The sequence below is a fragment of the Lithobates pipiens genome, unplaced genomic scaffold (genome assembly GCF_037356315.1).
Source record: "Lithobates pipiens isolate NorthernLeopardFrog02 unplaced genomic scaffold, aLitPip1_a1.2 Scaffold_30, whole genome shotgun sequence".
NCBI lineage: Eukaryota > Metazoa > Chordata > Amphibia > Anura > Ranidae > Lithobates > Lithobates pipiens.
The window spans coordinates 91,687,681-91,702,757 of NW_027507791.1; the positions used below are offsets into that span (position 1 = coordinate 91,687,681).

General features: G+C 42.7%; 1 protein-coding gene across 5 annotated transcripts in view; it reads right to left on the minus strand.

The window, feature by feature from the left end:
• SIPA1L1 (signal induced proliferation associated 1 like 1) overlaps positions 1 to 15,077 on the minus strand; it is a 407,147-nt gene that overhangs the window by 46,055 nt on the left and 346,015 nt on the right. For all 5 annotated transcript variants that reach the window (XM_077464604.1, XM_077464603.1, XM_077464605.1 and 2 more), the window contains one exon: positions 8,340 to 8,458. In XM_077464604.1, coding sequence (XP_077320730.1) covers positions 8,340 to 8,458 — 119 coding nt within the window. The remainder of the gene's footprint in view (positions 1 to 8,339; positions 8,459 to 15,077) is intronic.

The window sequence follows — 15,077 nt, forward strand, 5'->3', positions numbered from 1 at the left end:
TTGAACGTGATGATGTAAGCAAACTAAACAAGGAAGTTCAATAGCCAATAACTTCCCCTGCGTCGCATTTAGTCCGTCGGACCAGCACACAGACCAACGGTTTTCTCGATTTTAGTCCGTCGGAATTTAGTCTGTCGGATAGATTTGAAACATATTCCATTTCTAGGTCCGTCTGATTTTTTCCACACAATCGGATTATCCGACGGACTAATCCCTACGGACCTAGTCTGCCGGAAAGTCCGGTCGTGTGTAGGCGGCATAAGAGATACCCTGAGATCCATAAATATTCCAAGGCTATGGATTATTGAATATATTTGTGATTTATACTTGTAACCACAATTCTCACACAAATCAGAAGTGGGTGCTTCTATTGTGAGTGTGAGAAAAAGCGTTCACAGAAGCATGGTAGGTGAACCCTATGTATTACAAATTTGGAGCCAAATTTTGTTTCCGCTTATTAGTAATTGAAAGCCTACAGTATCTCACAAAAGTGAGTACACCCCTCAAATTTTTGTAAATATATTATTATATCTTTTCATGCGACAACACTGAAGAAATTACACTTTACCACAATGTAAAGTAGTGAGTCTACAGCTTGCATAACAGTGTAAATTAGCTGTTTCCTCAAAATAACGCAAATACAGCCATTAATGTTTAAACCGCTAGCAACTAAAGTGAGTACACCTCTAAGTGAAAATTTCCAAATTGGGCCCAAAGTGTCAATATTTTGTTTGGCCACCATTATTTTCCAGCACTGCCTTAACCAGAAAGAGTGCAACACCGCACAGACTATGGATAAATTATTCCTCGTGGGTGCTGGCCAGGGTTGAAGAAAAAGGAAAAGGAAGATTGGTTGCACACCATGGAAATCATTGAATCACAAAGTGTGTAAAAACTAGACTTGACTTTTCAAGTCTAGTTTTTACATACTTTGTGATTCAGTGATTTTATCTGGTGTGTTTAATTGCTATATATATATATATATATATATATATATATATATATATATATATATATATATATATATATATGTCAGCCAATCAACTCAGGCTCTTTTTGTCGTATCACTTTTGGGTGGAGCATTTAAATAGCTCAGGTTTGGGGCTACATTTTTGTTGTGAACAAGCACGGGTTACTCGTGTGAAACTGGTCTACCAAGGTTGCTGTAATGTCCTGTTTATGTCCTTTGGCACTTTGACAATAAAGTAACTATTCTACAGAAGCTCTTCCTTCCATGGTGTACGACCAATCTTCCTTTTTTTTCAACTGTCTTAACCATCTTGGGCATGGAGTTCACCAGAGCTTCACAGGTTGCCACTGGAGTCCTCTTCCACTCATCCATGGCAACATCACAGAGCTGATGAATATTAGAGACCTTGCGCTCCTCCACCTTTCGTTTAAGGATGCCCCACAGATGCTCAATAGGGTTTAGGTCTGGAGAAATGCTTGGCCAGTCCATCACCTTTACTCTCAGCTTCTTTAGCAAGGCAGTGGTCCTCTTGGAGGTGTGTTTGGGGTCGTTATGTTGGAATACTGCCCTGTGGCCCAGTCTCCAAAGGGAGGGGATCATGCTCTGCTTCAGTATGTCACAGTACATGTTGGCATTCATGGTTCCCCCCAATGAACTGTAGCTCCCCAGTTCCGGCAGCATTCATGAAGCCCCAGACCATGACACTCCCACCACCATGCTTGACTGTAGGCAAGCGATTCTTGTCTTTGTACTCCTCACCTGCTTGCCGCCACACATGTTTTATACCATCCAAACCAAATACGGTCCTCTTGGTCTCATCAGAGCACAGAACATGGTTCCAGTGATCCATGTCCTTAGCTGCTTATCTACAGCAAACTATGCGGGCTTTCTTGTGCATCTTTAGAAGAGGCTTCCTTCTGGGATGACAGCCATGCAGGCCAATTTGATGCAGTGTGTGGCATATGGTCTGAGCACTGACAAGCTGACCCCCCCCCACCCCTTCAACCTCTGCAGCATAGCTGGCAGCACTCATACGTCTATTTCCCAATGACAACTTCTAGATATGACGCTCAGCACGTGCACTCAACTTCTTTGGTCGACCATGGCGAGGCCTGTTCTGAGTGGAATCTGTCCTGTTAAACCACTGTATGGTCTTGGCCACTATGCTGCAGCTCAGTTTCAGGGTCTTGGCAATCTTCATATAGCCTAAGCCATCTTTATGTAGAGCAACAATCCTTTTTTTTCAGATCCTCAGAGTTTTCTGCCATGATGAACTTCCAGTGACCAGTATGAGAGATCGAGAGCGGCAACACCAAATTTAACACACCTGCTCTCTATTAACACTTGAGACCTTGTAACACTAATGAGTCACAGGACACTGGGGAGGGAAAATGGCTAATTGGACACAATTTGGACATTTTCACTTAGGGATGTACTCACTTTTGTTGGCAGCGGTTTAGTCTGAGCTGTACACTCAGTACTTTACATTATAGCAAACTGTAATTTCTTCATCATACATCGAGGGACACAGAGCAACCATAATAATGACTATATGAGTTATATGCCACCTATCGGTGAATGGACACTGGCAGATAGTGTAACAGGATGTCCTCCCCTATATAACCCCTTCTACACAGGAAGGACCTCAGTTTTTTTTCACCAGTGTCTGCAAGGTGGTGGTCACTGATGTGATAAATGTGCTCTTGGAGCATACTTGGAGGTCTGGAACGGTTCTACTGAGAATCAAGGACTTCAGTCGGATCCACTTGAAAAAGCTGTCAGCCAAAATGGATGGTACCCAAGCCTCGTTGGAAGGAGAGAATATTCCTTTAGGTTTGACTGTAATGCAGACTTACGACGCTGGACCCTGCGTAATGGAACCCTGTGCAGTGTTTGTTCTGACCAAGGTGCTTTCCTGCATGGTGGTATACAGGTCCAGGGGGGAGTGGACCCCACATTAAGGGGGACCCAGTCCCTGAAAGTCTTTTATGACAAAGCCCGCCGTGATGGGAGAAGATTGAACTCCTGTTATGCTCAGAGTCCTGCAGCAGGAATGGGAAGTCTGCATTGGGTCTGCAGGAGCTTACTTTTAGGCTGATCTGAAGCAGAAAAAGGCTACATTGCATGCATATGTGATAAACTAGTAAAAAAACAAGTATGGGGCCAAGTGCAGTTGGGCAGCTGCAGCATAGTATACATGCTTGCAAGCTTGTAGCCTAAACACGTTTGAATAAACATGTTTTGCATAGATGTTGCATACATACATTTGCATAGAGGCTGCATTGGATGCCTATATACTTGGCTAATCCTGATTATAACCAGTATGGGGCCAGGGGCAGTTGAGCAGGTGCAGCATAGTATACATGTTTCATATTGCTTGCTTACTTGAACAGGCTCATGATTGCATAGACATGTGCTTGCTTGAATAAATATAAGCTTGCATAGGAACGTTTGCAGAGGGCCCCAGCCTGCCCCGTACCTGACAAGCGGGTGGCACCCATCCACTCAGCATGCAGCCCCCCCCCCCCCCCCAAGACTGGCCCTGGGTTGCAAAGCTGCAGGCTTTTATAAGCACATGTCTGTATAGACGTGGGCATAAGTGTGTATGCATGTCGCATAGATATACATGTTTGCATAGACACGTTTTCATAGATACGTGTTGCGTAGCCAATTCCCGACCGGCTCCTGTACATATATATACGGCGGCAGGATGTTGCTCCTGCGCCAATCGCCGTATATGTACGGAGGCTCCTTTAAGAGCAATAGCAGGCGTGCGCGCGCCCACTACATGGCGGGGAACCAGTGCGGTGGGCGCGATCGTTGCTGGCCACCCGTGATCGCGGGCACAAAAGCCAGAACGGGGATGTGTGTGTGTGTGTATAAACACACAAATCCCTGTTCTTACAGGGGAGGAGAAACAGATAGTCTGTTCCTACTAAGTAGAAACAACGATCTGGCTTCTCATCTAGTCAGTCACATCCCCTCAGTTAGAAATACACCTAGGGAACACATTTAACCCCTTGATCGCCCCCTAGTGTTAGCCCCTTCCCTGCCAGTGACATTTACACAGTATCATAGCACTGATCGCTGTATAAATGTTAATGGTCCCAAAAGAAAGTGTTAAAAAAAAAAGTGTCCAATTTGTCGATCGCAATGTCACAGTCCAGCTAAAAAAAAAAAAAAAAAAAAATAAGGTCACAGATCACCGCCTTTACTAGTAAAAAAAATAAATAAATAAAAATACCATAAATCTATTGCTTATTTTGTAGACACTATAACTTTTGCGCAAACCAAATATACGCCGATTGTAATTTTTGAAAAAAATTGTTTTTAAAAACCATTTTGGGGATATTTATTATAGCAAAAAGTAAAAAAAAAATTTTTTCCAAAATTTTCGCTTTTTTTGTTTATAACGCAAAAAATAAAAATCACGCAGGTGGTGTTCAAATACCACAAAAAGAAAGCTCTAGTGTCAGAAAAAAAGGACGTCAATTTTATTTGGGTACAGCGCTGCACAACCGCGCAATTGTCAGTTAAAGTGCCGCAGTGCCCTATCGCAAAAATGCTCTGGTCAATAAGTAAGGGTAAAGCCTTCTGGGGCTGAAGTGGGTAAACATGTTTCATAAACGTATGCTTACTTATTCCGTAAATGCATGTCTCCTTTGGCACATATTGCATAAGTGTGTGTTTGCATGGACACACTTATGTTTTGCCTAAACGTATATTTGCATAAGCGCATACTTGCATTCTTCCATAAACGCATGCCTCCATAAATGGATGTTGCTTAAACGCAGGCTGCCATGTTTTCATATGAACTGCATACATATGTGCTTATTTACATTAAACTGTATACATACATATGTGCCTATTTGCCTAGGACTACATATTTATGTGCTTATTTGTCTAGGGATACATACATATGTGCTTATTGCCTTGAGCTGCAAACAGATGCATCAATGGCAAGAATACTTGTATACCTGCATGTTTGCATACCTGGGTACCTGCATACTTGCATACCTATGGGGTAGTTCAGTGGTAGACCAACATTGTCTAGGCCTGCATCCTTGTGGAACTGTGTATTAGTTTGTCTAATACAGTCACTTTAATATGTATCTGTTAGACTAGCAATCATCAGAAGGGTGAGGCAGGTACACTGCCCTCAGGTTCAGTGGTCTGGCAATGTTCACTGTCCTGTTGGACCAATGGCAGGGTGATCTGCGCAACTGTGGCGCCTGATCTCGGATCAAGCCTGGCTAGTATGTGGATGGGAGATTGCCCAGGTTTCCCTCCTAAGGAGGTTGCTGTGTTTGAGAGTAACTCAGACCATAAGATTTTAGAGCAGACTCTGAGGTGGTTCCCTCCTTCCTTAGTCGGGTCAGTCTTTACCTTGCATTGGGTCTCTGTTTCAGATAGGCTCGGTCTGTTCAGTGATGACCTCTCAGCAAAAAGTAGATTGCGGTGCCCATAAACATCAGGAAACACACAGCTTTGTGTGCCAAGTTGTTTCCAGCCTCTTCAAAGACTTCTGTAATTGCAGTGGAAAGTCATCGGTTTTCTTTTTTGTGACCATCCTTCGGGCTGGCCACAGCTTCTGAGGTTCACAAAGCTCCTAGCTCCAGTGCTGGACTTGCTAAAAACACAAGGGGTGTCGATCGCAGTATACCTCAATAACCTTTGCTCTGGAAGCAGTTAGTCCAGATTTTCCTTCAATACATTTTGCAGTAGGAAGCTATATCTAGGTCGAAGCACATTCCTTATGTACAGTCCTACTCCAGGTCTTGGTAGAGGTTAATTTTCTCTGTCTGGAACTTGAAGATCCAGGCACTGGATTGCCAGAGGGCTCTGTTCCCACAGTGTTGCACAGCTAAATAGTGGTGTGCACAGCTAGATGGTTCAGAATCTAGAAAGGTTGAATTCCTCTCCTTACAGGTATTGGAAGACAATAACCACTGATGCCAGTTTCTCCATTTGGTTTGAGGGTGGCTACAGTTCAGTGGATTTGGCCTCCACAGGACAATATACTGCCCATAATTATCTTGGAGCTTTTGGCCAGTATGCCTTGCTCTGGATTATGGTACAAACCAGTTGTAGGTTCTATCCAGAAAAGCCTATGCAGGGGCCTATATATCAACCACCAGAAGGGCACCAGGAGTCATGTGGCTCAGGAAGATGAACCACATTCTGTCTGGGACAGCACACGTGCTCTCTCCATCATCAGTGCATGTTCCAGGTATAAAATAGTGGCAAGGGAAACTCTGCAGCTGAATCTACTAGATTCCAAGTTCTACAACAAGTTGGGACAGGTTGTGTCCGGGACGAGGATCCCACTGGCAATAAGGGTAGATGCACTGGTATCGCCTTAGGTACCAGTTTCCCCTTATTTGATGCTTTACTCTGTTTCAACTTCTGCCACATCTTTTGCGAAGAATCTGGAGGGGGGCAACAGTGAAAATAGTGTTAACCGAATTAGCCCAGGAGGGCTTGGTGCACTGACATAGTGAGTCTTGCGGGGTTCACTTCTTGGACACTCACAGACCAGCAGGACCTAATGGTCTTGAGTTCTGTATCTCAACACTGTAGAGCCCCTGGAAGCCAGCTTCAAGGAACTTCAAAGACAGGACTTAGAAATATTTTTTTTACCCAGGGTGAAGCCAGAGAGTGGCACCTGCAGAAATATGTGAGTGAGAGATTTTCTCTTTCTTTCCCCAATCGGTAGGGGAAAGGAGATTGGCTTGAGGACTGGTAAGGGTCAGAGTTCGCCCCTATAATTTTTTTTCCAGAGGCCGTTGTTTCTCACTTCTTGATTCATACAGCAGGTAATGCAGACAGTTCCACCTGCCAGGCCAACCTTGGGACTTGAACTTGAGGTTGTCTGTCCTTGCTGAGGCCACTTTTTGAAACAATTGGGAGATTCTGTTGGTCCTTGATCTAAGAAGGTGGCTTCTTTGGCTATCACTTCACTAGGTGGAGTGTCAGAGTTGGCAGCTATTTCATACAAGGAGCCGTTCTTGGTATCACAGCATAAGGTGATATTGTGTCATCTATTATTTTCCTAGAGTGGCGTCTAGTTTTCACTTGAATCAAGACAATGTCTTGCCTTATTTTCTGATCCTCAGTTGACAGGAGTAAAATCACTGCATACTTTGGAGGTATTTCAGGCAGTCAGAATTACTTGAATTTTCAGTGCAGGTCAGGAATCCTGGTTTGTGCTGCCGGCAGAGCCCAGGATGGGCAGGAGGCATCCAAGGTAACTATTTTCATTGGATTCGCCAGTTAATTATTTGAGCCTATGGCTTAAAAGGGCAAGGCCCCTCATCCCTTTTTTTGGCAAAATTGCTCGCTACCTGGTGTGTGGGGGCATCTTGGGCCACCCACCATCAGGTGTCAGTGGCTCAGGATTTTAAGGCCATTACATGGTCTTTTGTTCATACATTCACATAATTTTACCATATGGAGATCAAAGTCACAGAGGATACTGCTTTGACAACAGTATGTTTGGGGCGGCAGAAGAAGTCCTTCTCAGGTGGCAGTTTCTGTGATTGTGTCTCCCTCCGCTCAAGTGCATTGGTCTCCCTCCCCATCAAGGACATCCCATAGACACAGAGGTCCCTCCCATATTTTTTGGGATATTCATTGCTTTGCTAGAAAACCGAGATGCCTCCTGTGTAGGAGGGGCTATATAGGTAAGGACGTCCTGTTTGACTATCTGCCAGTGTCCATTCACCTATAGGGGGCTTATATAGTAATTATTATGGTTGCGCTCTGTTCCGTGATGTACTTAAAGACATTTTTTTTAAAGGTAAGCATGACGAAAAAAATCATCTTTCTTCAGTGCTGTCACATGAAAAGTGTGAAGAGTGTTCAAAGTGTGAAAAAAAATATTTACCAAAATGTGAGGGATGTACTCACATTTGTGAGATACTGTAGCTGTGATCAGTATGTGCAGGACCACGGTTCGATAACATTTAGAGAATTTGTCTATAGAAATACCTAGTAGTGTAAATTAAGAGAATGGGAAAGAGAGGAGTCCAGTGATGGAAGATATTAGAAAGAATACAGATTTCCAGAAGCTAATAATTTGTTGTAATTTTTTGTCTGTAGTGCTATACTAAATAAAGGGAGTTGGGCAGCTGGTTTTACACACATATATATTTCTTGTTTACATTTTAGATTTTGAATACCTGTTTGTTCATCTATTTCAGTTTATTGTATTTTATATTGAGTGCTGAGGTGCTGTATCATTATGATGTTTATATCATTAAAAAATTTAAAAACAGTCATCGGTTACATTAAAAAAACTATTATACTATAAACTAAAACTGTAAAAAAAAAAAAAAAAGTGAGGATTGTAAAGAATGTTTAAATGTACCTGTCCCTGTTTGTGAGGGGAGAGATGAAGTACAGGATCTTGACGGATCAGTCTTCCTGTTGGGCTGTCTCTGTATGATGGATGTACCTTAGAAACTGCAGGCATGTGACACGTTGGTTCTGTAACACAAACAAACCAGTTTCAAGCTCACTGTGGTAGCTGGTTAGTAAAATCTTTAGGGATACACTTACTTTCAGAGGGTCCCTATCATAAAAGCAACGTACTAAGGAATATGATGGCTTTCATTGCCGATCTCCTGAAAACAATAGACTGTTGGATTTATGATCCCAACCTGGACTTAAAATAAACCCAAGACAGATGAGACGGAACAAATCTGCATACTTTTTTCAAGTCAGTACTGAAGCTGCTGGATCAGCATGGCAGCTAGGGAATTCAGTACTGAAGCTACTAGATCAGCATAGCAGCCAGGGAACTAGAGAGAAAGATCAGCAATAGAAGTCTTTTCATGTCACCAGGTTTCCTTGGATAAAAATTAAACAGTTTTTCTATATTATAGCATATGTAAACCTTAATTTGAAAATTAATTTTAAATATTTTTAAAGCTTTTTAAACACTAAACAAATAGGCATCCTTCACAAGGGTTTTATTATGTGCATACATTTGATTCCAGCAGCAGGAATCAAAAGATACTTGCAGGTAGGATGGCAGGTGTAGTCCAACAGTGGGGGCAGCTCAACCCATACAAAATAGGAACAGGCTGAGAGTAGACGTCATTGTTCACATGCATCCTCCCAGTCAGCAATGACATGTGGTTAGGGAAGGATGAGCGACCCTAGATGCAGAAATAAGCTCTCACTGAGTGTGCTGTTGCATTGATCAGTGATGGCTCCTCTCAGCCTGTCATTACTTTCTCCCCTCAAAATAACTCAACAGGCAGCCATTAATGTCTAAACCGCTGGCAACAAAAATTAATACACCCCTAAGTGAAAATGTCCAAATTGGGACCAAAGTGTCAATATATTGTACGGCCACCATTATTTTCCAGTACTGCCTTAACCCTCTTGGGCATGGAGTTCACCAGAGCTTCACAGGTTGCCACTGGAGTCCTCTTCCACTCCTCCATGATGACATCACAGAGCTGGTGGATGTTAGAGACCTTGGGCTCCTCCGCCTTCCGTTTGAGGATGCCCCACAGATGCTCTATAGGGTTTATGTCTGGAGACATGCTTGGCCAGTCCATCACCTTTACCCTCAGTTTCTTTAGCAAGGCAGTGGTCGTCCAGGAGGTGTGTTTGGGGTCATTATGTTGGAATACTGCCCTGCGGCCCAGTCTCTGCAGGGAGGGGATCAGCTCTACTTCAGTATGTCACAGTACATGTTGGTATTCATGGTTCCCTCAATGAACTGTAGCTCCCCAGTGCTGTCAGCACTCATGCAGCCCCAGGCCACGACACTCCCACCACAATTCTTGACTGTAGGCAAGACACACTTGTATTTGTACTCCTCACCTGGTTGTAGCCACACACGCTTGAAACCATCTGAACCAAATAAGGTTATCTTGGTCTCATCAGACCACAGGACATGGTTCCAGTAATTTATGTCCTTAGTCTGCTTGTCCTGAGCAAACTGTAGCAGGCTTTTGCATCATCTTTAGAAGAGGATTCCTTCTGGGATGACATCAAGGCAGACCAATTTAATGCCGTGTGCGGCGTATGGCCTGAGCACTGAAAGGCTGACCCCCCACCCCTTCAACCTCTGCAGCAATGCTGGCAGCACTCATATGTCTATTACCCAAAGACAACCTCTGGATATGACGCTGAGCTGCTGCACTCTTTGGTCGAACATGGCGAGGCTTGTTCTGAGTGGAACCTGTCCTGCTAAATTGCTGTATGTTCTTGGTCGCCGTGCTATAGCTCAGCTTTAGGGTCTTGGCAATCTTCTTATAGCCTGGGCCATTTTTATGTAGAGCAACAATTCTTTTTTTCAGATCCTCAGAGTTCTTTGCCATGAGGTGCCACGTTGAACTTCCAGTGACCGAGAGTGAGAGGGATAACACCAAATTTAACACACCTACTCCCCAGTCAGACCTGAGACCTTGTAACACAAATGAGTCACATGATACTGGGGTTAGAAAATGGCTAATTGCGCCCAATTTGGACATTTTCACTTAGGGGTGTACTCACTTTTGTTGCCAGTGGTTTAGACATTAATGGCTGTGTGTTGAATTATTTTGAGGGGGCAGCAAATTTACACTGTTATACAAGCTGTACACTCACTACTTTACATTGTAGGAAAGTGTAATTTCTTCAGTGTTGTCACATGAAAAATAAAATATTTACAAAAATGTAAGGGGTTTACTCACTTTTGTGAGATACTATATATGTAGAATACAACTTGCATAGCTTGTAAGGTAACCTGCAGCATACTTGTACAAATATGTAGAATGCGAGTTGCATAACTTATACCAAAGCACATCTAACCCCCACTACCTCATATTGTACATAAATATTTTTTCATGGTTACAAATATTTGGACCGTGCCAAGCCCATGACTATTTATTGTATTGTTCTTTTAGAAAGAGGAGAAGAAAAGTAACCTACAAGAGGAATTCACTGTTATCTCAACGAGAACAAAACATCTGCAGCAAAAAAAAAAAAAAAAAAATATCACATATACATTCTGTCCCACTAAGAAATGATGGAGCTGCTTAATTGCTGGTTTGTCGTGTTGAAATGTGCACATACAGTAACTGAACAGATGGCTTTGCAATCCAGAAATGGGTTACTAAGCAACTCTTGATACCATAAATTCGATCTAACTTTATCAAGGTAGCTTTAAAAAAAGTCTTTCCACACAAAAACATTTCTAAAGATGAAATATTAGATTTTTAATTCCATTCTATTATTTAGTATAGTTGAATATATATTTTGCCTCAAACTACTATTCCAAAATCGTACACTGTTGGCATTACCCATTGCAGCCTCTGTAAATTGGATGATTTGATTCTGGGGAAACAATTTTGGTGTGGTTTTTCAGCACTGATAATCAGATGTATTGTAAGCTGGCACCAAAGTTATATTTAAGACATTTTCAACATGAAAATATGATCACCTGAGAACATTATGAGTGTTGTGGCTAGTTTCAGACTAGGGGATGGGTTTAGGGTACATTGAGGGTCATTAAGTAGCTAGTCCTTTTTAAAGAGCAATACATTATTTTTCAAGCATAGTAATGATGTGGTAAAAGTTATTTCTGCCTAAAATTTGTGTGCTAAGCTTTCTAGCTCCAATTGTCCCCATGACATCAAGCTAGTTCTCAGAAGTCATAAACTTAAATTCTACTTGCCTGTATGCTGAAGTAACATTTAGGAGGCACTGTACTGTCAACTCATAAGGAAACTAGAGACATCAATAAAGTGATATTAGTTTTTTTCTTTTCTAAATAAACATGTCATACTTACCTGCTCTGTGCAATGGTCTTGCAAAGAGCAGCCCCCATCCTCTTCTTCTCACCCCCCCCTCCGATGCTCCTGTTCCCTCTCCCTTGCCCAGTGCCCCCAACCACAAACTGCTTGCTATGGGAACACTACTCTATTCATCCATAAGACACAGAATAGCAGCTCGGCAGCACCCCTCGCTCTCTTCTCACTGGCTGTGATTGACAGCAGTGCGAGCTAATGGTTCCTGCTGCTGTGTCTCAGCCAATGAGGCAAGAGAGACCCAGGACAGCCAAGGCTCCCATGCTCATTGCCAGGTCAAGAGGGGGCTTAAATAAGTATTAGGGAGGCTGTGGGGGAGCAGAACACAGAAGGTTTTTATTTATTTATTTTTTATGTATTTTATTGAAGTTTTACAGGTACCACAAAAATATTGTACAGAACAGTCATTAAACCAAATATATGTGACATGAACATTTTAAAAGGAGCCGTGGGGTCTTTGTAGGTCAATCTATCAATTTCCTTGAAGATTGCATGAGACGAGACCTATCTTAGACACTTTTATCTATCGTGTATCGTGGTCATGAGTGCTATAGATAAGAAAGATACTATAATTCTCCATTTCAAGAGATAGGGGTATATGTAGGTGGTGGGCTCAGCGTGGGGTAAAAATGTGCACCGAAAGTATCCACCCTCGTCCCCGAGCACAAGAAGACTATGGTGTGGCTGATAGTGTTATGTATGGATTTCTCTAGGCAGTGGAAGCAGAGGTAATATTGGAAGTGTTCGCATTCAGCGATTCTCTAAAATGCGACCAGCATGCCCAGGTTTCCCTGTATTTATTTGGAATGTCTCTAGATTGGTGTATGAGGTTCTCCATTTCAGATATTCTGTCAACCCGTATCCATTCTGTGACCGTGGGGGGGCGAGGCGTTTCTCCAATGTACAGGGACACATTGATTTGCCGTATTAATGAGGTGGAATATGAGGGATTTCTTGTATGTCGACCTTGCAATGGAGGTGTAATGTAGTAAGAATTGGGCAGGAGTAAAGTCAGGGGTATATGTCATAATTTGGATGATAAGATGGTGGATTTCAATCCAAAATGGTTGTATGAGTGGATACTCCCACCAAATATGGAGTAGTGTGCCGTGCCCTGCGTTAAATCTCCAGCATCTTGGAGGGAGGCTAGGGTAGAACTTGTGAATTTTGTTGGGTGTCCTGTACCACCTTGTGAATATCTTATATCTGTTTCCTGTATGGAGACATTGATGGACATTGATGGAGCCTTTGTGGATATGATTGTATATATGCCCCCAGTCATTAGTGGATAGGTCTAGATTGAAGTCTGCTTCCCAGTGGCCACCAGTTTGTCCTCCTTGATTTTATGTGTCGAGAAGAGAAGCGCATAGACAATCGAGATTAAATGGCGTTGGGGTTCATCTCTATTGCAAAGGGATTCAAAATGTGTGTATTCTCGGTGCCAAACTGTGTTGGGTTCAGAGTTTTGAATAAAGTGTCGGATTTGTAAATATTTATATGAAGGAATGTGGTATTCTGGGAATTTAGATGTGATGGCTTGGTGTGATAGGAGTGTTCCGTTGTGCAAGAGTTGTTGTGCTCTAAGTCGTGGTTTATGTGGGTCTGTCGTTGGGTTTCGTAATGTCTGGCCGGGTTGAAATTCTGGGTTATCATATAGAGGAGTCATGGGTCCGTGAGTAGGTCTCAGATTTAGTTGTTTTGCAAGCTGCTCTCAAGTTTAGCATGGTTGCGTTGATTATTGTGTGAGACTTAAGTTCTTTAGGGATATTGGCAGGATTGATCAAGGGTAAATTAAATAGTGGAATTTGATTAAATGCGTTTTCTAGTTGGATCCAATCCTTGTTGCACCCATGTATATGCCAGTCGACAATACTGGCCAAATGGCATGCCTAATGATATTTTTGGATGTCCGGCAGACTTAGACCTCCTTGTATTTTGGGGAGTGTCAATCTGTCGCAAATTAGTATGGGTGACTTGGATGCCACGCAGGTTTTTTACCTTCATGCATAGAGTGCATGAAGGTAAAAAACCTTCAGCCTTTACAACCACTTTATAGCATGTCTTCACCATATATAGATCATTTTGTGTGGTCACTATCTTGATGATAAATGTGAACACAAATGAACCATGGGAGGCTTATACACATACACGCTTTGTTTAAAATATATTGTAGTAATATGGCCTTCACAATACAAATATAACGGTGGACTAAGCTTCACTACACCAAGACATTGGGTGTTTGCTTTTGTTAAGCCAGTGCTCTATACAGGGCTTACTAAACCTAGAGTGGACTTTGGCTGTTATACACGTGTTTAGTAAACACCAGTCATAGGTTTTGCCAATGCTGTCCTCCTCCTGAAAATGTTAGATTGGCTGTCTCTGGCTTAGGAACTTGAGTTACTGAGCCCCAACTGGCAAGAAAATCTGACAATAAAAAAAAGCAATACACACCGACATTGCTGACCCCTCCTGCTAAAAATGGTCATTAACTGGTTATTCTGCAGATCCAAGGGCTGACATGGAATACGTATGTAAACCAGGAGATCATACTTACCGTATTTATTGGCGTAGAACACGCACTTTTCCCCCCTTAAAATCAGGGGAAAATCTTGGGTCCGTGTTATATGCCGACCCCCCGCCGTTGTGAGCCTCTGGGTGGCTTTCAGCCGCCTTTGGCCCTTTCTCGGTGGCTGTCGGCCGCCTTCGGGCGTTCTTGGCATCCGAAAGCTGCCGAGAATGGCCGAAAGCTGCCGAGATACACAGGACATCCGGGCTCTGTATCTCGGCTGCACCATTTTAAAAGGAGAAGCTGCAAAAAAAAAAAAACTAACAAGGCTGCAAATGATGGACAAGGTTGCAAATGACACTGACAAGGCTCCAAATGATGGACAAGGCTGCATGACATGGCTGCAAATGACACTGACAAGGGTGCAATGATGGACAAGGCTGCAGATGGACACTGATAAGGCTGCATTGATAAGGCTGCATTGATGGGCATTTAAATGTAAGTTTTTTTCCTTAAATGTCCCTCCTAAACTTGGGGTGCGCGTTATACTCCAGTGCGTGTTATACGCCGATAAATACGGTAATTACAACTTCAGTTGTAGCATACTTTATGTATGGATATGTGAAGCATTGAGACAGAGGATAGCAACAAGCATTTTTGGAACAGGTTATGCAACGGAAGCCAACACATTACTTTTTGTACAGGTTTCTTATTTCTTTCACAGTCTAAATGATCTTGTACACTGCACGGTGTACCTAGTACATTATTATTATGATATCGTATTCATATAGCA